This window comes from Homalodisca vitripennis, chromosome X (genome assembly GCF_021130785.1).
Source record: "Homalodisca vitripennis isolate AUS2020 chromosome X, UT_GWSS_2.1, whole genome shotgun sequence".
In the NCBI taxonomy this organism is placed as follows: Eukaryota; Metazoa; Arthropoda; class Insecta; order Hemiptera; family Cicadellidae; genus Homalodisca; species Homalodisca vitripennis.
Genome location: NC_060215.1, coordinates 40529972 through 40554221, shown reverse-complemented (window position 1 = coordinate 40554221; position 24250 = coordinate 40529972). Strand labels below are relative to the sequence as shown.

Genomic DNA, 24250 nt, shown 5'->3' with positions numbered 1-24250 from the left:
ATCGTTGAACTGAAATCAAAGAATTAAACTTTCCTAGCCAAAAAACGAACTGAACTATTAAAAATGTCTACCATCATTATTACTAATTGTTTGGAGCACAGTAAGATTGGGTTGGATTTTTTCATAGTTTTTATGTATTAATATTTTTGCGTTGCTATTCGCTGCTAACTTTATTTTAGTTTGTTTATTTTTGTTTCGTTCAAAAAATATCTGGAATTGGGTGTTGGCGATCCTAATTCAGGTCCTTATTTATTTTTCCACAATGTATATGTATATACTGATTTCTCTGTTAATGTAATATTTGCATTTTTATACGTAAAGTTGTATAATTGTTAATGAATGTGAGTGGGTAAACATTATAAATTTTATTATTCTTTTAGTTATTAATTTTAGACCTATATACTTTGTAAAACTATGTATTTGTATTTGTGGCAGAATAAAGATTTATTATTATGTTATTATTAATATTAACTTTTATTTGAAAAGTTGCCATGATGACTGTTAAGTAAAAAAGGTAGCCAAACAATACTAGTTGATAGCAATGGTTAACTCAACTACTAAAAATTAAACTTAAAAACCAGCTGCTTTAAGTTACACCTATTTGGTATACCTGCGATTAATAATATAAGCAATTAAAAGTGTGACATGACTTTGTGAACACAATGTATATACCGTGTGTGTGTGTGTGTGTGTGTGTGTGTGTGTGTGTGTGTGTGTGTGTGTGTGTGTGTGTGTTTTATAAAGAACGTGTGTAGCACGTTTTCTAAGTAAAAACCTTTAAAAAATAATATTTAAAGGTATCACGAAGTTAATTTTCGTAACTAAATTTATTTCATGATTTTGTTACAGTCTCTAGTTTGCCCTCCTGGCACTGAAACTTTATTTCGAAAACTCAAAGAAACAGTATTATTGGACTAACTTAACTGTTAAAAATTTTAGGTAACTAGATCAAAGAATGTTTATATTAATTATTTGAATTTTACGGAAATACTGGTAGTAAAAATATAATTTACAATTGAGCAACTATAACAACATTGTATTTCACATTCAAGATTCTTCATCATAACTAACGTTTTGAAACTAGAAGTATGTCCACAGCTTGGAGTAACCATAGCAAAAGGAAAGTTAAAATAAATGAATAATCTAGTTATTTTGCACTGTGAATTTTTAACGTCTAACAATAAGAGTAACTGGAAGCGAGATGTACTTACTTAGGTTTAGATTTGCATTAATAATAACTTTAAATGAGAAACCTTAGTTTAACGTTCATTCTCATGGCAAACAGCGAGGTCAAATAAAGGTTGACTTGGCTTCCACACAGTTTCAAAGTATTACATAATACTCAAGCCAAGCGAAAAGTAACTCCTGCACTGTGCACCCTTCGAAGAGTCTTCTCACTCAAAAAATAATTCTAAATATGTCTGCATGTTTATCACGTCATATCAAATTATAGAGATCCGGGCAAAATCGATCACTCTAAATCAAAATTGCCTAATAAATTATGAACTTTAGTTTAAATACTTATGGAAGCTGATAGACTCCTAAAATAAAGTCTAATAATGGCTGTTAGCAACATTCGGTCACACCTGAAATTGTAACTTGGTATTGTCACATTTTTAATATTTTACTAACTAATGAACAATCCATTCTCTCACATTCTCAAATTCTTTTTTGATGAATTTGTCCCAAATTGTTGAACTTGTCGATTTGAAAATCAGGCACCCAGGTCAAAATAGATCGCAATATACCTTATGTCCTGATTCAGCATAACGTTTTAAATTATTTAAAAAGCCTTTTAACCTGACATTAAGGCTAATGACGTACACTTTTATAGGCAAAATTGTATTCCGATATTTTGCTAACCAAATACGATTCAAGTTGATATACACTGTAAAGTTTGTCGAAGCTGATTCCACTGTAGAGCACTGTGTTCTGTGTTGGTGTGGTCGGATTTTACTCTAAGCTCTACTCTACCCATCCACCAGCATCACATTTTATTAGGTGTTAAATCAATACCAGTAATTCACTACCTAATTTGAACATAATTATTTAGGATTTTTATGTTTAGCTAGGCACCGATTCTGACTTCCACTGTTTATCAATTGCTTTAGAATATTGTTTAATCTTCCTGTAACTTATTAAATTGAAAATAAAAGCCAATGTATGCTATTCAAACCACAACTCATTCTATATTAACTTGTTTTTCAGGTATTTATCCATGTAAAGGACCAAAATTTGACTTTATCGTTTACCTCCTGATGTAAATTAATCTTCCAATTAACATGGTTCACAGGATAACTAATTAATTAACTGTTCCAATGCATTTATGCAAATGTACGTATCCGCCTCCAAGACCGTACAAGCACACAGAATCCATGCTTCCATAGCCTTTACTAAATGTTTTATTTACTACAGTGTACTTTCAAAGCATTGATTAAGTTTTAGATCAATAATACGGAACATTAAATAAAGTGTCCAACAATTAAAAAGCTAAAGCATACTTTACAGAGAATATAGTTATATGCGATACAAATCAATAAGTCGAAATGTAATTTTTAAACTTCTTTTATCTGTAAAGCCTGACAGAAATTTTCCGATAGTGTAATTGCACTGTGACAAAAGAGCCTTTCATCTTTCCTTTTAAAAGAACCCAAGTTGATGCCGCAGTTTAGATCCTTCTGCAGTGATTTGTGTATAAAGCAATAAATTTACAGGCTTCAAATGTCATAAAACCAAAATAATATAGATTTTTGTGTGTTTATACAATTCTGTTACATGATTTTGCGTAACGAACCATTCCACAATTTAGCCTCTAGCGAATGACTTTCACTCTAACGTGCCTCAAGCAACAAAAGAAATTACCATTATCTGAACTTACCTATAGTAAGTTAGTATATTACTTAATTTTTATGGTGGATTTTCCTCGAACTCTGCCACCACTAAAAAGTAAATGAAAACATATCCTAGTATAAATTATAAATTTGTTATATCAATAGTTTATAAGGTGGTAAGTATATCTGTCAACGTTATTTATTGAAACTTAAAATATATACTAAAATACTATGTACTTTATGTGTTTTACAATGTCTTTGATAGCTCAATGCATAATCTAATATACTATACAGCCGCATGTGAAACTGACTGACTGACTCACTGATATATAGATACAAATTCTAACATAGTTTTCTAGAAGTGCTGGAAACTTGAAATTTGGCATGCAGGTACCTTTTGCAATATGACCCGGAGGAAAAGTCTGAAAACTAGACATTTTTACTTTTAAACCCTTCAAAAAAAAATTATTAAAAAAAACGCGCATTTTTAACCCTTGAAGGCCTGTTTTTGTAAGCCCGATAGCGGGCAAACCGTTGGAGCTAGCTCGGATTTGACGAAAAATTCATGGTCAGGAATTAAGTGAACTACAAAAAAGGTCCAGTGACTTTTTGCTCTATCTTCCATGGTTAAGCCACAAAATGCTCGAATATTTGACATTCCAGAAGATTTTTTCGATAAAAAATAATGTTTCGAGCCCGATAGCGGCTGAACCGTTTGTTCGTAGGCTCAAATCTGATTGACCCATTAAATTAGCAAATTGCGCGATCTACAGAAAAGGTCCAGTGACTTTTCGCCCCTATCTCCATTGGTTTTTAATTTTCACGTGAAAACTTTGTTTTTTTGGGGTCGATAGCGGCGAAACAATCGGTCGGAGGTCAAAATAAAACAAAGGTTAGATTTAGGAAATAATATGATCTACAAAAAAGGGTCAAGTGACATTTTACGTTATCTCCATTTAGTTTGACCGCAAAACGCGTTTAAGTGAAAATATTTAGAAATTTTCTCCTACAAATTTACATTCCGGCTTGATAGCGGCTAAACGGTTTGTCGTAGCTCAAAACTCGTCATTGAATAAGTTTTTAGTAAACGACGTGTTCTACAAAAAAAGTCTAGTAACTTTTTGCCCTATCGTAAATGGTCTGGCCGAAAAACCTGTTTAAAAGGAAATATTTCATAATTTAAGGTGAACATTTTGTTTCTGGAGGCGGTAGCAGCCGAACCATTGGACATAACTTAAATCCTAAATGTTCAATAACTAGACAATCTAGAGATCTAAAAAAAAGGTTAGGTAGCTTTATGTCGTATATCCTTACGTAAGCCCTAAAAATCTCCTCTTAATGGCAAAATCTTGGTCGTATTTAGCAATTCTGGAACTAACTTGTGTTACTAATTTAACGAGTGACTACAACCCCACATCGTGAATTGGCTAAGCGTTAGAGAAGGTAACAATAAACCCCCCTGGAATTTCCTGGTATGACCAGATAACCTCCTGAGTAAATTAAAACCCCTGATGTGTTAACCCCCCGGTAACATTAACCCCCCCCCCAGGGAATTTCCTGGCTTTGACTAGATAATCTCCTGATGATATTAAACCAACTGTTCAACTTAAAATACTGCCTTAAGGTCGGTTTTTATTATTTTATACTAAACAGTTTTAAGATAGCTGACCAGTGCAGACTTTTCTTCCGAGCTCAGTCCTGGCTAAACCAAAGCTCGCAGCTAAAATATAACGACGGAATCGAAAACACAAAATTAAATATCCGACAAGAAAGTTCCAGTCAATTTTTGTCGTATCTCTAATGGTTAGGCTACAAAACGCACTCAAAGTCAAAAGTTTGGTTGAATCCGGAAAGAATCAATAAAATACGTCTAATTTAAAACTTCCAGATCCCTAATCTGATGCTCGGACTTAACCTGTCTCAGAATTCGTTTATCTTTCCGTAAGCCTGGTAAATGCTCTAAATGGCTAATTCTTTGTCGTCACTTTTAGGCGTTTTAAATGTTGCAACTATAATTAGTGCGATTCATGCTGGTTCCATATTGACCTTGTATTACTACGTTAACATAAAAATTACAAAAATTTATGTAATTTTTCACGTGCAAAATTAGATTTCGGGCCCGATAACGGCCAAACGGTTTGGCCATACCTCAAAAACAAAACAAAGGTGCAATTTATAAAAATTACTTGATCTACAAAAAATGTCTAGTGACTTTTGGCCCTATCTCTATTAGTTCAGTCGCGAAATGTGATTATGTGCAAAATTTGTGTAATTTTCACGTGAAATTTTTAGACTCCGGGCACGATTGCGGGCCAAACCGTTTGATCGTAGCCCAAAATAGATGAGTTAATGGAATTAGGAAATCACGTGATCTACAAAAAAGGCATCATTGACTTTTAGCCCTATCGTCAACTTTTGGCTGCAAAACGCATTTATATGCAAATATTTAGTAATTTTTACACAAGATTTCTGTTTCTGGAGGCGGTAGCGGTCGAACCATTGGTTGCAACTTAAAAAATTAAATTTCTGATAACTAAACAATTTTTTTCCCAGGAAAAAACCACGTATTCTGATAAGCCCCAATAGCAACTAACCCCCCTCCCGGGAATTACTCCTGAGTAAATGAACCCCCTGAATCAACTTATTAATCTGATAAAGACCATAATTCATCCCGTTCCTGATTGAGTTTGTATTACTATATAAACGAATGACTAGTATACATCTTCTAGCCCACATCGCGAATTGGCTGAGCGTCAGTGAAGCGTCAAAAGAAGATAAGGACAGAGTGAATTATAATTATGTTCACAGACACAACATACTCTAAAAGAGGCCCTCGTGTATCATTAACCCCCCCGGTAACATTAAACCCCCCCCCCCGTAATTTTCTGGTCTGACTAGATAATCTCCTGAGTAAATTAAAACCCCCTGATGCCTTAACCACCGGTAACGTTAAACTCCCCCCCTTAGAATTTCCTGACATTACCTCATGTCCGAATTTTTACCAATCACCAAATCTCTTAACCCCCCTCCGGGAATTTCCTGGTATAACCAGGATACAATTCTGAGTAAATTAACCCCCCTGATTTCTTAACCCCTGGTAACATAAACCCCCCCCCCCAGGGAATTTCCTGGCATGACCTCATGTCCGAATTTTACCAAACACCAAATCGCTCCTAACCCCGAATTTGCAAGCGTACATCATATTTACCAATCACAAAATCTCTTAAACCCCACCCCCGGAATTACCTGGTATGACCAGATAACCTCCTGAGTAAATTAAACCCCCTGATGTCTTAACCCCTGGTAACATTGTAACCCCCCTAGGGTATTTCCTGGCATGATCTCATGTCCGAATTTTAACAATCACCAAATCTCTCTATCCCCGAATTTAAGGCACCTACTTTGGGGGCCTGGGGGCGTAGCCCCCAGCGAGCCGAAGGCGAGTACTTTTATATCGAGCAATGCCACTAGGCTTCTCGCACTCCTGCACTACAAAAAATGAACAATGCATCAGAATGGTAATTACGTACCATAATTAAACAAACATCGATATATATATATATAATTTAAATAAACATTGAATCGCAAAAGTACTTGCTCCGCCGGGACTCGAACCCGGATCTCTCACTTGCCTGGTGAATGTGCTACCATTACACCACAGAGCCCTCACTTTTTACGATTGAATTATATTGTATTTGGCCAATATAACACACATATGCGTCACATATGCGTTTAAATAACCAAACTAACATATGATCGGAAGACCAAATACCTGTCAAATGACTTTTATTTACGTAAAATTTTTATAAGTGGCATATATATATTTATATATATATATATATATATATATATATATATATATATATTTACATTAAATTGTATAAATGGCAATAGCCTTTATTTTATTTCAATAAACATTGAATCACAAAAAGTACTCCCGGCGGAGCAAGTTTATTGAAATTAATTATATATAAATATATATATATATATATATATATATATATATATATATATACATACATACCATCCTGTGATGGTATAATATCGAAATTTGTCATTTTTTATGGAAATAAGATCTCAAACTCCCCCCCCCCCACCCCATAATAATTAAGTAAAGTTGTCTGCTTTGTTCCGCTGAGAGATGCCGGTAAATGAGTCTCTAGCGTCTTATTTGTAATAGCAAGAATCTTGCAGATCATGTCTTGCATTGACCATGCACACAGTTTCAACTAAAAACATTTTGGAAGCAATAACATGATCTACTTCCCAATGTGAACACAAAATGGAAGGGACTTCATCAGCTGCAGGCTTGAGGGCTCCACTGATAAACCACTGATATCTGTCCTCATAATCTTAGCCAGTAATGTACAACAGTAGCGTCCCCTTTATCTACTGGCAAGACTTTGACAAAATGTTTTCAGTTGTTTCAGCCTCTTTTGTCAAGTAAAATTTAGCTAAAAAAAAATTTAGCAAAGCTTTGCATGAGGAATTTTGTTCAGTTAAAGACTGGCCTCGCAGCGAAACTGTGAGCAGATAACTAGGTAACAGCTAATTCGATTCCAGTTACGAAAGGCAATGTATTTTTATTTATTTTACTGGCATATAAAATCTCCTTAATTTCTGTTACTGAAACGTATGTAATACATTTGTACCTCATTTATTTGTGAAATTAATTGAGGCCTCTTATATTAAACTTGTTGATCAACCACTCAGTCTATTGTCGGTTTGAATTAATCCACTTTCATCCTCACTACTACCTTTAGGATAAACTTGTAATGTTTAAATATTTTAATTAGTCTTTATTAAGAAAACCAGTATGAGATTAAAAGAAAGACGACGTTCTAGTTAATGTTAAAAATTTGTTTTTGGACTAGTTCGTTAAAACTTCAACAGGAAATAAATTAGATTAAAATTAGTTTTTGCCATTTTGTTATTATCTGCCACATACCTTTCTCTAATAACCTAGGCTGCAGATACTCGAACATAATGTTTTTTCGGTTGCTATTTATATAAAAATGAATTATTTTGGTTGTATGGCAATTATAGTTTGCTAAGATGAAGTTGTAAAAAGTATGTTTATAGTAAGGCTCGTTAATATTGCTATACTGTGAAATATGCATGAATTTCTTCCAAACATCCACTACAGAAGTGAATAAAACCGTTGATTTTGCAAATAATTCAGTAAATATTGGTTTTTTACAATATAAAATATTGTCTAAGACCTGATAGAGTTCAATATTTTGTGTGATAGTTTAAGAGCATTTAGAGGTCCCCAAGTACAGATAAATTCGCTCTGATGTAAAACCTTTGTGCAACCACAAGTTAAGTAATTAAACACAAGCCGCTATCAGATGCGTTTATTAGGCGTGTGTGAATATCGATTTTCATCTGTTTGTAATAATCTACTGTTAAACTCTTGTCCTAAAAAGCCCTTTACAAATATGAGAGAGAAAAGAGCCTTTTGAAATGTTAACTGCCAGACAGCATTCTGAACTTAAGATCAGGCTGTCAAGAGTACCATATTTGGTTCTCAGCAATATTCAACAGGTGGCTCTGAGCGTCAGATGTTCTACTGTTGTACTAACACTTTTTCAATCAAGGATTTAAAACAAAAATCTAAAACTATTTATCGTAGTTTTGTTACAAACAGATAATAAATCGATCTCACATTTACTGAATTATCCGTCCCTTGTCTTAGCAATTTTTGAATAACCTCAAAAAATAAACATTTAATCAGCTCTGTTTACCATCTGATTGTTCTACGAAGTACTAGAAATTAATAGTGTTAATGAATGAGTGACTTCAAACATTACCCTATTATAACATATTATGGCATTAAAAAATACTGTATAAAATATTATGGCAGGTGCAAAAAATACTATAAAGCCTTCTATGTCAAAAAATATTCTATGTTTAATTTTGTACTTCAATCATAATAAATAATGTCTCCATATTACAAATGTTTTATTTATAACCCCTCTCGTGTCATTGCTTTGAATATAAAGCAAGGATTACGAAGAAAGATAGTACATTTCAATACTAGTCTCAAAAGAGACCTATTGCGAAGCGAGATTGCATTTACACCTGATGTGAAGTCTAGCGTGGAAAATACTTTAGCAATAGAATTTTCGAGTCGAGTATTGATTGATACTTTTCATCATGATGCAAAAAAGTTTACGGAATCTTTCAAAAGATTATCAGGCATTTCAAAGACTAGTAATTATTCTTCCACAAGGAAACGTAACACTGTTTTATAATTCATATTGGTATTAAAATCATATGTTTAAACATAGACTGTCAAAACAAATAACGGAATCACACTGATGTGTTTATACAGGGAAAGCAATATTTACATTGGGAAAGAATTGTCTGCATAGGGAAAGTGATGTTTTGGGAGAGGGAAACCATTTAACTTAGCTACGAGAAAATCGATGACTAGCAAATCTCAGCTGTGTTGGAAGGTTGGCCATTACCATAAAAAGTGATGAAAATTACATTAGATTATTACTATACCTTTTATGGATTAGTTTTATAATGAGTACACAATTTATATAATGTGGAGTTTCAGCCAAAGGCCATCAATGTTGCGGAGGAAAGTAATGGTTCGCTTTTGTCTAGTAAATGATAAAAGTTTATAAATCTATCAATGTCTACAATTTTGTTTTTTCCGACAATTTTTAGTGCCAGGGAGCCAGGCTTCGGGCTACTGCACCATATTTGGTACTTATGACAGGTAGCCTGTTAAATTACCATGAAATTATTATGAATTTTTCATGGCAGAGCCTTGGAGGATTCTATTATTTGTTTATGTAAGTACATATAAAAATTAGATTATATATAGATGCAGACCGATGAGTTTTCTGGGAAAATCCAGATAACTGGTACTTATGTTGTGTACATACTGACAGTTTATGCTACTTTGTTTGTACCATAATAAGTCCTTACTTTTCAAATCAGAGACATTTTATTTTTTTAGTGTCCAAAGGTTAGTAGTTTTCATGGCAAAGAAAATAATATCTAAAGGAAAATAAATTTTCCACAAGCTCTAAAGACTTTTAATTAATGCTTAAACGTTGAAGTAGCTTCAGAGCACTAATCGCTGTGAAGTAATAATACTTTTAAATTCTTAACAACTGTGAAGTTTTAAACTTCGAATGAATGTTTCAGGATAATTTTACATAATATTATGTCAAATTCATTGGTATCGTTGCTTCTAAAACTAAGTATTTACCTTTAGTATTAAAAACTATGTTAAGTAATTTAAATGGTTTATGTTCTATTGTGATTTATAAGTAATAGCAGCAATCAGAAAAATGGATTAATACAAAATAAGACAGCTGTTGGAGTATATTTCTACTATGGTAGTTCTCTGTCTAAATAGTCAAAGCAATTATTTCTCCCAGGACTTGAAGTGCATAGTCCTAACTGATTGATGTCGCAACACGTTAGTTCTAACTATGAGCTGAAGTTTTTTAAATTGTGGGTGGTGATTTTTATATTTTCAATAATTTATATAGATATTTAAATGAGTACACACAAAAATTAAGTCCAGTAACTGGTACTCGTTTTGTGTATTTACTGGCAATGTGTTACATTGTTTGTACAAATTTGAGGCTGAGTACGTAGTTTAATTATTCCTGAGAACGAATTTCTGAAAAGAGAGGAACCATTTCAATTTTACTCACATCTCGAGGCTGTTGTGACCAGACTTAAGGTCTTGCTAAAAAGACTGTCTAGATAAGTCTTTGTCATTACACGTTTGCAACATAAGTAGTGAAAATCGAGGAATCCTTTGCAAGTTCAACCCCGTAATTGACTACATCCCAGATTTCTTTGATCTGACCTTTTCAAACCGCACAATGAAGATCTTTAAACTGCAAAACGGGGCTTCATCTCCAAATCTCTTTAGAACAACTAACATAGCAGTATTCTTTCAGTTGTGGCTATAGTTGTGCTTCAGCTGAGAGATATAGAAAATGGTCAGTGTTCACGATGAAACAAATTTGTTATTAAAAATTATCGAGGGTTTCTGGCTCTTCTTCTCTTAAGAAGATATTAGAGAAATCATCTTCCGCTTTGGGGAAACGTGATCTGGGTATAGAATTGCGATAGGTGAGAGTTTCGGTATCGATAGAAATCTCACAAACGCAGTTTGTCACAATACTACTGTAGTACTTAATAGAAAATTGTAAATAGTCACGATGTACGGTAGTTCTGGACCAAATGTAGGTACGGGCTGTTGGGATGCTCCTTGTTTCGGTTTTGCACATAAATAGTAGTATATAACATAAGAAGAAGCTAAAAAAGATCATGATAAATCAATTTGATTATTGTAAGAGAAACACGATTTTTCCAGACATTTGTTTGTCGTCGTTCGGGGACAAAAACATTCTGTAACACTCCGTTTAGAAATCCGCAATCCGATCTGCTCTTCAGGTAATAACTAATATAATACATAATTACAAACTAGGTTAAAATAAACAAATCATACCAGTGCCTTGTGACACGCGTTAAGTCAGGAATCACAACCACCATGTTGTGTGTCAACTTCTCTAACTCTAAAACATGCACTTAATTATTAGTTTGTTACTAGTTGTAAGTTACTAGTTTGTAATTATGTGTTTTATGTTAGTTATTTACCTAATGAAGAGATCAGATTGCAGATCTTGAAACGGATTGTGATTGATTTTTTTGTATTACTGAACGATGGCAAATGTCTGGAAAAATCCTGTATCTTTGACAATCCTTCCATCGTTCAAACAAAGAATTGATTATTGTACTTTGTAGGTGCGGGATCCGGTGGACTTGCCCAAGCGAGCTCGCTGGACCATCATTATCACCGCCGGCTTCCTGTTGCTCACGTGCATGTTACTCGTGGGCATCACGCTCAGGATGGCACCCATCATCGACCAGATGGGTAACTTTATTGTTATGTTGTGATTTATAACGGTAGAGATCCAATCGGGTTACAAAAGGGTTACGTGTGCAACGCGGATCCAAAACCAACAGCGTCCAGTTGATTTTGATTCTAAATTACAAACAAATGGCGATTCGTAAATGAGTATTAAAAAAAATAATTGTATCTTATTTAATATTTAGCTAAACAAAAGAATTTAGTATTGGTGTGATGGTATATCACAAAAAATTTTGGATACTATGATAAAATCGGTTTCTTCATGTATGTTTTTTAAAGCGCAACAAACACAATAATTTGTTAGGACTATTAGGAGAAACAATTTCTTTATACGATTAGTAACTACAGGCAACAATCTTTTATTACTAGAGTTAGTTAATAAGTAACAATAATGAAAAGGACTATGAGAATAACCTGTTCTAGTAATACAAGAAACGATCCAGAGGTACATTGAATACCTTACACCTTACTAACGAATATTTATAACCGTTGTGTAGTACGTCTTAAAGAAAGCTCTAATATACCACAAATTTCAAGCCAAGTTTTCAAACCTTATCCAAAAGTGATTATTTTTAAGATGGTTCAAAAACTTTTTGTCGGAATAAACCTTTTAAATGAAGTATCTTACGCGTATTTGTACAATTTTAAAATGTTATGTTAGCGCTTTATCTAGTCATCCTTGTTTGTTTTATTGGTTATATTAAAACCAGAGATCATTTAAGGCACAACCACCATGATCTTTTGGTGGTAAGTTTACTGCAAACTGGTTTACTTATGATTAATTATAAAAGGTGTTGTGCAACTGGTTTTCGGTTTGAATAGTTTTTGTGAAATTTGAAAGAACATTTTGGTCACAGCCCTTTAAAATGCCATTTATTAAAAAAGAAAGCAGGAAAACTTTAAAATAATTCAGCAGAATAGGTAGAAATTTGAAGTGGATTTTTGGGACATCTAAAAAATAGGTCCAAAAAACGTATTTCGAGACAAGGATACGATATTTTTACTTCATGTACATGAAGATGGCTGGAGGAAGTGACATATTTTAATTCCGTTAACAGTTTAATTTTTTCTAAAAAATTATTAAAAATGTTGTTTCTCAAATATTATTTGACTAGAAAAATATAACGTACTTACGTCATAAACGAAAGAAAAAATATTACTCCTTGAAAATATAAATAATGCACACACTGTAAAAATTTCACATTTTTATCTTCACCCATCTTTATTTGGGCGCAACTAAATGTTTCCTAAATTTCCTTTTATAAATGCCTGTAATTTCTCGCAGACTGATATATCATTCACTAGGTTTTCTGTCATCAGGGGAGTTACCTTAAAGGACTATGGTTACTTAAGAGAGGGTTACTTATGAGCCACAATGTATGTTTTTATAGTAAGTTGTTTTTCAAAATACATAAATAATTTTCAACTGATTAATGTGTGTAGCGAGCAGACGTAAAAGAACAATTAAGGAAAAACCCCAAATAAAAATGTTTGATTTTGTTCTCTATGTTTGTTCGCTATGTGTGTGATTAATTATTCAATTATTTCAGTGCGGAATGAGAATGAACAACTGATGAACTCGCTCAATCGCCAAGACTTCAACGAGTCGTTGCTCGCATGATGGTGGCTGCTGTTGACCCTTCGTCTCAGCGGTGAGTTTACACTGGCTAGAATCCAAGTTTCAGAAGAAACGCAGTTGTATTATTTACATTTTTTGACACAAAAATGCGTGTAAATGTAGCTAACAAATTAATCTTATGTAGTATCATTATCTTGGTTAAGTAATCTATTGAGATCAATGTTTCGCTGCTCAACGCATGGAAATGTTATTTGCACGTTGTTTCAACGCGCTGTAAACCGAAAAAATGGATGTTATTTTAGTTGCCAAGAAAATCTATTGATAACTCACTAATAAATATTATTAAACTGTATCTACAAAATGTTTCATGTCTATTATTTGTTCAGTGTTTTGAGCTCTATATCTTAAATGGCAACGTAGAAAATACCAAATATATAGTGTCAGAACTCCGTGCAGTAATCTACCGTACCACAATGAAAATCAATCTTTGTAGCAGGGTCTCCATTTTATCATGTATTTCTTCCTAAGATATGTTATGTCATTAATTTTTCTTTATATACGTATCTCAATGATAAGTAACGTTCAAATTTAATTTAACAGCTCAAAATAATTTTAAAATACTTGATCAAATACAAATACAATATAGATCGGGTTTTCCAAAACCTTAAAACTCGTTCAGAAAACAAATTTAGCATAAAAAATATTTTATTAATGTGGTTATTATTTATTTGATTCCCTTCCTCATATTATAATGTTTAGTTTAAGTATTTGAACCTTAGGATCGCCTTAAAATATATATTTTTTTTTTCATTAAATATAGTTCTTGTTTTTATTACACTAATAATAGTAATGTCTCTTTTATTTCAAAAGTGAAAATTTACATTGTAAAATTAAGTTTAATATAAAATTTTCTTTAAACATATAGTGTGCCTTAGAATGTATAGACAAAAGAAAAGGTGTGGATATATAAAGGGTGTTTCAAAACTCTCTTCAAAATTTACACATGGAACTATAGCAGCCAAAACCTAAATTTAAGTAACGGTCTTTCCATTTTTGTTTACCGAATGTCTTGAATTATGTTTGAACTTTAAAAAGTACCGTATACTTTTGTATAACAAACTCTTTGTATGACAAACTAAAATCTTATATCGAACATACAAAATAGTCATTTTAAAAGTGTACTATATAATTGTAACGGTGATTGCTATGAGCAGGGAAAACTATTTACCAACTGACAGATGTTAACAACAGTGCAAGGGTAAACAAGACAGAGAACGTTAAAGTGGTGAACGAGCCATTGTTATGTCGAATTCAGAAACAGATTCCTTATCGTACCAAGATTATATATTGCAACTAAACTCTTTATAAAAAAGGACGGAATTTATAGGAGGTGACGATACAACTGTTGCTCTAGTGAAAAATATTGCTGTGGTAAATATATTGCTCCATTGTTGTCACATGGAGTAAACCTACGTTTATGTACCGGTGAATTTCTGGATATTCCAAAAGTTGGTCAGTTTTACCAATTTAAAAAAAACTAACTCTCAAATAACGACATACGTGTCATTAGTTTTTTAATGTATTTTCAAAAATAATACCAAAGGTCGTTAACTCAAGAATATTTAATTTTCTTACTGAAATGGACCTCAATTTCGACCTATCTAAGCCAGCAGATGATGCTTCAATGAATAACGTAAATGAAATCTATTGTTATATGGACTAAATTTGTTTTAATCAGAGCACTTGTTAATTTTAGATAGAATAGATTTTTTACCTGATTGTCCAACACATACTCCTCTCCAAATTGGAGAATAGAGGGTTAAGAGGCGTTGCCCTTTAATGGTTCATAAGTTATTTGATTGTTCGTTAAAATCATAAATAAAGTTTGCTGCCCGTTATAAAAACTGGAGTCTCAAAAAGCTGCTTTTTCTGTAGATATGTTTATAATTTTATCTATAACTTAACTAATAGCATAATTTATGCATTTGCAGAATACATCACCTTAATTTACTCGAACAGAAGCACAGGCAAATTATAAGAATGGAAACCTTTAACGATTTCCTGAAAATTCTTGTTCAATTCTAATTAATACTTCTTACTTCTTCCAAAGCATCACAGCTATCATTTTCTGGAGATAAATATCCTCTGATTGTACTTGTTTGTAGAGTTTTCCGACATAAACCAGAGTCCGAACCTAAAAGTACGACACCTTAACGTGATTGGAACCTACGATGGCTTGATTATCAGTTGATTTAGGATTTCAGAAAGTCGGGTTGCTGAAATACAATGTCTATCGGAGCAGTGAGTATTTCACTGCCCTGAATACTAAGAGGATTCGGTTGTTGGAAGTCTTTAATCAAAATTAAATGTCTCTTATAGCTCTCAAGCCTCTAACGCCTTATTAACCTTTTGTTTCATGCTACTGCGTTCATTTCAGCCATAGAATGCTCTATAAATGGAAAGGAAATTGAAATTTTCAAGCAGTTATTTTTGTATATCTTATTTGTTTAAGCAATATAGATAGAAATGTAGGATAATGCATTTTCTTTTAGGGATCAATCATTATGTATTATTCACATAACGTATGCTTGATCCCAAACGTGTGAGTGTTGCCTCTTACAGAAAGAGTGCATTGGCATTAAAAATGGAATGAAAATAAATCTGTTCCATTTGTGGGTTACGATAATGAAATTACATAACTAAAATTATTAAAGTTCGAGGTTCCTAATTATTCCCGATGAAAATGTTTAATATTTCAGAATTCCATATATTTGAGTAGTTAAAATGAAGAATGCTATAACGTACGTATATTAAAAAGATGTAGAATGCTGCTGTAGAAGAACTGGGCAGAAAATGCGAACGCCGCCCTAAAAGAAACCAAACGCCAAAAGACCCGTTCATCTCTCAATGGGCCCCTGAAACGTTAATATTGGTTTCAAAGGACCTTGCAAAGCTTCTTTTATTTCGATTTTGTAGACGTGTGTAATAGATCGCAACTAAACAGCATCGGACTGTTTCGGACTGCGTTTTAAGAAAACAAATACTTCCGAAATCGTGTTGCAAACTGGATATTTTTAAATTATGAAAAGTCCCAACATATATTGCAACAGAGTTCATTACAACTGTTCATTGCAGACTAATCAGCTGTCAACTGCTATTAATAGGAACATTTTTTAAATTGCATTGTTGTATTTTTATACTCATGGGTGTGATTGGCAGGCCTCCTCTCTTCTTCTTTCTGTGAAAGACTAGAAATTAAGACCTAGTTAGCTTTAAGCTGTGTTAAGTGCATGCTCATTGTATTATATGTTGTATTTATTTAATTCTACTGTTATTTATTAAATGTTATATATTATATTTTAATTTATTAGCACTATTTATTTATGTTCGCTCTTATCAATCTTATAATTTCGTTAGCTAGTTGATTGCTTGTTCCTGTTGCACAGAGAGTTTTTATAAATATTTTTTCCTTTGCGTAATTATTTATTATTCTACTTTTGTTGATATCTACCTATACTTTAGTTGTTTTTTATGTAAGGTACAATTTATTTAAATCAATTTTCTGAGTTGTTTCCATACTTGAGTAATTATTGTTGTTCGTTAATCTTTATTTTTATTTTTTGTTATGTTTTGGATATTTATAACTTGTTATATCTTTGGATACTTATTATTTATTATCAAATTTTTTATACCTATTTTTATGTAGATTTTTCATCTGATTGTATTAATTTTATTTTCCGCTGTATTCTACCATCTATGCTTGTCTTTGTAAATTGGCTGCTGCCGTTGGAAATAAATAGATAAATGTCTCGTTGAAATGGAAATAATTACTTTGCTTAAGAAGAAGGAATATGGTGAGTGGGTACGGTCTTATGAAGAAGGTGTTTATCGACACATTTCCCAACAGACCATCGATATCGAAGTCTACTGTATCCAAAACAATACAAAGTTTTCAGAAGACTTTCAGAAGACGATTTATATAAATCGTCCAGGATGTGGTAGATCCTTATCTACTACTAATAGATATAAATCCGTAGAAATACCGCAAAAATTTGTTGAAAACCTACATCATCCATACGAAATGCTGCATCTTACCACGAAGACCTTATTCAGTGCTGAAAGCGTTAAAAACCCATATCACCCGTAAAAGGTTCAATTAGTTCAAGACTCAGAGGTCGATTTCGTTCGAATACCCGTATTCTATGGAGTAACGATAACTACGTGTGTCCAATCACCTAAATTTTTAGCTAACCTTGTATTTTTTGAAGAAGCCCCTAATGGACAAGTAAGAAGACACAACTGTCGTTTTGGAGTGATGAAAACGCTCACTGGATGATGGAGAGCTATACACACCTAGAATAATTTCTATTTTTGATTTGGCTCGTTGTGACGGAGCTCTAGAGGAATAATAACCGTACATTTCTCTTTGATGATGAGTTAAACATAAAGAATGACGTATTTCATCAAGCGAGGTTACTTCTAAGAAAGCGCTATCTGATACTTAACCTGGGGACCAACGGCTTAAAGGTGGCTTCCGAACCACCTTCCAATGGCCGGGTAGGCGAGCTGCATATAACCTATCTAAATAACAGCTACGCTCGACATACTACATTGGTAATGTATTACTCACCAGAGGTTCCATATCTCTCTCTTCACAAACTTCCTCATCTGATTTCTTTTTTATACATTGCCATTAGGTTTTAAAATACGTCTCTTTAACTATATTCCAAAACGTCACAGTTTCGATTTTTGAAAATACAAAGGTTACAGATATTCTTCAGTGACCTTAATATTAATTGATTGTCCTACAAGAATCACTAGATGTTCATGGACTTCGTGAGCTGTAGAAGATGGCTGATCTTATCCTTTCCCTAAATTCTCCTCGATATCCCATCAACTGCTCTTAATCGATTGTCATTATTATATTTATATAGACTTAATTCTCTCCACTCCTCTTCCCGATAAAATAGGAATGGAAAAATGTGGACCCAAGAGGAACTGTGTGAAATATCTATACATTGTTACAAAAGAGTAAACTTTAGCAAGGGTTATTAAAGGTATAAATAGTTACAAATGTTAAAAGTTCACATTGTTGTGACAGTTTGTTATTTTGTATTATCTTACTCTGTTGATCTGCAAATTTTGAATATTGCATTGGTTAAATTTAGTAGTAATATTCATTTGTTTCGATGTCATACCTATATTTTTATTTTGTGGATATTTAACCACGGGTAATCTAATATATTTATTTCCTTGAATTGCTTGGCTGTGTCACAATATACAAATTATTACCACCATCTCCATTTGTGCCTATTATTTTACCGTTTTTAGATGCATTTGATTTATTGAATTATTTTTCGTGCACCCACGTAATAGTTAGCTGTGAGAAACAGCAATAAAATTACGATATCGCGATTTTGTCCGTTATAACTTACAATAATTATTGTATAACATAATTATGTCGTTTATAAATATTCATATTTTATTATTCTTCTAGAGCCCACGCGTATGATAAATGGACAAATTACCAGACCCCTTACAGCTCCTGTAGTTTTGGTGGTTATCATAGGTATAGCCATCATGAATTACGTAATCAATTTCATATATTATCTCCGTCGATGAAACCAAGTTATTAACTCTCTAACACGCCACACATAATTCACCAACTAACTAAAACTATCACACTGAGACGAAACATTTCTCACACGAGGGTGGAATATGACACTTTACTCGACATTGTACTTTCCGAGACGGAGATTGTCTAAATGACTGGTTATCTACGGGTAGATACTCGGCCACCTTCACAACATGCAAATCAATGGACGTACTTCCTGGGTGTCAGTGACTCACAGGTCGTCGCCTCTTTTACGCACAAAAACCTGGTTTACGTCGTCCTTCGTCGTCGTCGGAGAACTACTCTTGTGTCACATTCCAGTCAGCATCGGATAAAGCCACATCAACCGTATCGCATGCAGTATAAGGACGTTTGGCGTGACCGTGACGTTTCGGTGAAAGTATTTAATCCTATGAGCGAGTTTCGTCAACACATGGCAACTTGGCTTTTCATTTTACATAAACAATATAAAAATATTTTTTTCATATTTATATTGGCAGAGGTTTTATTAGAATGTGAATAAACCAAAGATAACCTCTGCCAGGGATTCCTGTGAAGGCAGAGTCTACCAAAGCTGTTGAGACCACGACATTCAGATTCTCCTTGGGTTTTAAATCCTTTTAATAGGAACTTGAACGTAGTGAAGATAACCCTTACCCGGATTTCCAGAGAAAAAAGTCTACCCGAGCTATTGAGGCCGTAAAATCTAAATTCTCCTTGTGTTAAAACCATTCATCAAACTACTCTAGCCCACCATCCTATTTTTAAACAGCCTTTGCATATTTAAGACGAAAAACGATGACCTTTAACCCCTTAAGCACTTACATAGTGTGATTAAAAAATAAAACTGTTTGCAACCAAAAAAGAACTTTTTTATCATAACTAAGATAGTTTGAATATAACATCTTTCTGCATTCTAGAAACCAAAACCTTTTATTTATTTTGCCTTAAATTTATGTAACAGGGTAGTTACAAAAAATTTGGGTTTAAACCTATCTGGTTGGTAAATAAAACACAAGGATGTTTTATTAACTTTATTTTAAAACTTAACTCAATAACAAGGCTTTAACACCACTGTAGCAAAAATATTACGTTTTATTAACAAAAATAAAATCGTTGACATATTTCTCTCACCAGAGTAAAAATACGCTTCTTAAACCTACTTGCGGGAGTATAACTATTGTAATGGTCGTCTGTGACCATAGTATAAATAATAACGATTTTAATACTAACATCACTTAATGGATATACTGTGTTTGTCACACGGTATAACAAATAATCTAAACGATGTCTATACTATGTTTTGTACTGAAACACTGTTCAGTTAGCTAAGGTAATTAACCTAAAAATGGCACTTCAGTATGGCTGTTTTTTGTACTTTTCTCATTCTTTTCACACCGACGTATTTTCAAAACAAAGTCCATACAAAGAAACAAATTGCTTAATTGCATCTAAAAGTATTAGAATTTTTGTTTTACAAATGTTATGTTAATGAAACTTTTTTGTCACAAATAAACTGTTTGAGTGTTTTTCATATAATGTATTTAAAATTGAATCTTGTTTTTACTATATGCCATATTTAAAAAGTAATTAAGAATAAATATGTAATTTTCATAAATGATGCAGCTCTTATTGGAATAAACGCATGAGAATATCTGAATAGGCAAAAGAGATTTTACGGATTACATTGTGGCATTTCTCCTCCAAAATTAGGAAAACGTACTTTTTAAATAATTTCACTCTATTCAATTGTATGGAATTAACTGAACAGAGAATTTAATCTTGTCTCTCTTGCTAAAACGAAGCTTGGTGACATCACCTCTTCAGGTGTGGTACATACCATTATCAAAAAGCTACAATAAACACTACATTGTTATCTGCCTATTAGGCCTCTAAACTCGATAAATAAAACTATAATATAATACTAAAACACGTAGAAAATTAAATAAACATTCATAAATCTACTAGACCTATTTTGTATAATATTATACCCTGTTTTATTCAGGAAAATCATAGCATGATAAAGAAAAATATTAAACATTTTAATTATTTCTTAAATAAGTATTATTCTAGTTAATATCCTTAAATTAATATTTACTTATCCTAAAACCACATAAAAGTTATTGAAATTAATAATAATCTAAATAAATTTTCCATATACATGTAATAACTACTTGTTGACTGTGGTACCTGTAAATGTCTTACAAATTACCCTTTGTGCTCAAACGGTTTACATTAATTATTTAATTATTGGTTATTATGTAATGTAACTTTCAAACGGTCTTTCTCCATATTTAAGACGAAAAGAGATGACCCCTTAAGCACTTACATAGTGTGATGAAATGTGTGTGATTGAACAAATTAAAACTACTTGCAATCAAAAAAGAACTTGACTACATTTCATATGTATTTTATTATTATAACTTTTAACTATTATTTATATTTATGGTATATGGAATCACATACATTTAAAAAAAATAATTTCTTTTTACACATGTAATTGCAGTAACAAACATTTTTCTGATATTATTTAATTCATAATACTGAACAAACTCAAAATATGATATTACTGCAAGCTCAATTTTTCTTCAGATCACTCATAAAACTACTAAACGTAACAACAACTATAGTTCTAAGATAGATCTATAGTTAGATCTCAAGATAATGCATACGCATTATGTTATCACCACTGGCATAACCTAATAGTAAATAAATCAAACTGGTATCCATTTTAAAGCAGAACCAGCCTATTATTTACAGCCAACAACAAGGTCCATACAATATAAATGTTATGAGCTTTCTTTTATAAAACCTTACTTCCTTAATTAAACCGTGATTTTTCCATGTACAGAAACACAGTAGTAGTATACAAGTACATTACAATTTTAATTGTATATAACCTGATTTTTTTATACTTTATGACATCTCTAACATAAGGAGCTTATATGTTTGCAGTTCTGCGTGATGAACTTACTTTAAATAATGTGGTTGAAGTATCAGCCAATTTCACTGATACCATTTTTTTCAGAATGTGGGGAAATCCTTCCACATGCTATGAATGGAACCAAATTAATAAATAAATATCAACACTTAGCGTTCTAACGTAATACAGCCTATAATCTACTGAGAGTGCGGGATCTGTTTCAGTCCTGTGAGGCACCGAAGGGCCCAGAAGGAAGCGGAAGTGATGTAGAACAGTTGTAACAACGCAGGCGCAATTATCGGGTCTCTCAGAGCGCCTGCGCACTGGTGCAGCAGGAGCACCAGCGCTGTGCACCGAGTAACCTCAAACATCACTGCATGAGAGTTCGCTTCCAGCAACAGCCCAATCACCGTCAACGAGCCGATGATGTAGGATGCAAAGAACAGCACTGTTAGAGGGCCCATGCTCTGCAACAAAGTGTTTATTTTATGGTTCCAACATTTTCTCAGGATTTTGATAAAATCTTATAAACTATTTATTTGGAAATCTACTCGTGATTACTCGTATTTTTAACGAGTGTTTTCCCCTTTAACTTGTGACTAGTACCCTTGCCTAAACATCAGGCCTACTATAATTGTTTGCCTTTTATCAAACGCAGTAGGCCTAGTATTCAACTTATCACTTGTCACTTTCAATTTTATTAGTTTACTTGCAGTTCATATTCATATTGATTCAACTTTAGCTTAACAATTATTATTATAATATTTCAGCCTGTATAGTAGTTTTAGGAGATTTATGTTTTAGTAACTAAATGAGTTCACTTAATTGATTTGATATTTGTTAACAAACAAATTCTTATTAGGTAAATTAGGATCCTCTTCCTTAACAGATTTATATTATAGTTAATTTAACTCCCTTCCATATTCCTGCTACAAAATTAGAAATATTGTGGTAAACTCTAAAACTGAAACTGGGGATTGAGTTATAAAATGATCAATCTCTTGAAGGAGGTACTCTTATAAAACTCTCACCAGTTTTAATAATGCTTGTACAGTATAGAAGATTATTTTACTTAAAAAAGGTAAATTTTAAAAACCAACACTTAACCCATTAATAATAAATTTATGTATGTGATTCATTTTTTTCTCGGAGGAATGGATCATGAGAAAACTGAATGTAATCATATGAACGCTGGAAATATCTCTTTTGTATGTAAGTGGAAAGGGAAACGACAGAAATATTTTTTAACTTTACATAATAAATCAATACTTGTATAAACTTTAAATAGTGTCAACTGAACAGGGGTAGTTCACAAGTAGGGTTTTTAGAAGTTAATCAGAAATATTCTATAGATAAAAAACTATAGATAAATTTTGATATTTTCTTTATTAGGACCACCTTAAAAATGAGCGCTCATTCAATATCTATTATGTAACAATTTGAGTGGTCAGGTTTGCTAATTTATTCTTCAACCATAGTTTTCGTTTCATTGATATATTTAACATTATATAAACTTACACTATGTTTCAACCTAAACTTTTTACCATCCCCTCGAGAGCCGCCTATGCGAAGATTGAAAGAACAAGGAGCGAGGAGAGGATACATGGTCACAGATTACCTAAAAAAGTAGTTTTATGACCTACAACCTAGGTTACAGTTTTATACAAAAACGTAGACTATTAAACTCCTTATCATACTCAAATAGTCTTTAATGGGTTTGTCTTTAAAATAATTCGCATATTAACTTTTTTTACGCCAACTTATGATTGAAGTCACTTCCTCTTTTGGCAGGCTATGACTGTATGGTTTGTATGGGGAAAAACTTTCGTTTCGCGTCACCAAACGTCACGCTTGCTTGCTCTGTAGTGGCTATCCAGGCGTGCTAGTTTACTGTCGTTCCTTCTTGACTGACCAACAGAAGTGACTACTTCTTATAACAGGTTGTGAATAAAATCAAACAAAGACTAAAATATATGGTAAAATACTGGTTTAAATAAATCTACGAACTAATAATTTATTTAATAATGCATCGACCATAAAATTTATTAACTTACTGCATCATTTAGCAGCATTATATAAAGCTCATCGGATTCTAAATTGAATTTCAGCACGATTAATATTAATTCCAGTTCACTTTTAGTTGCGACATGGAAAAATTGAAAGAAGGGATAAAAATAAATTGATTAGATCTTCTATAGCTAACAAAGTCGTAGTTTAATTTAATCCTGGAAGGAATTAGTCTTTTTTGATTATAATTGTAACCTTTACTCAATTACATTGCGCTTTACCTCACATTCACTTAAAGAATAAATTACGAATAAGAAACAGATTTTAATACAATGTTTCCTGAAGAAACGTCATTAATCCCATTACTTGACATTTTAAAAGA

General features: G+C 32.7%; 2 protein-coding genes across 3 annotated transcripts in view; one reads left to right on the top strand and one right to left on the bottom strand.

The window, feature by feature from the left end:
* Positions 1-13453, top strand: part of LOC124369419 — a 60994-nt gene extending 47541 nt beyond the window's left edge. Inside the window, exons 5-6 of the mRNA XM_046827426.1 lie at positions 11619-11748; positions 13296-13453. Coding sequence (XP_046683382.1) covers positions 11619-11748; positions 13296-13366 — 201 coding nt within the window. The 3' untranslated portion in view covers positions 13367-13453. The remainder of the gene's footprint in view (positions 1-11618; positions 11749-13295) is intronic.
* A 6506-nt stretch (positions 13454-19959) lies between these two features.
* Positions 19960-24250, bottom strand: part of LOC124368951 (alkylglycerol monooxygenase-like) — a 101451-nt gene continuing 97160 nt past the window's right edge. For both annotated transcript variants that reach the window (XM_046826518.1, XM_046826517.1), the window contains exon 10: positions 19960-22328. In XM_046826518.1, coding sequence (XP_046682474.1) covers positions 22059-22328 — 270 coding nt within the window. In that variant the 3' untranslated portion in view covers positions 19960-22058. The remainder of the gene's footprint in view (positions 22329-24250) is intronic.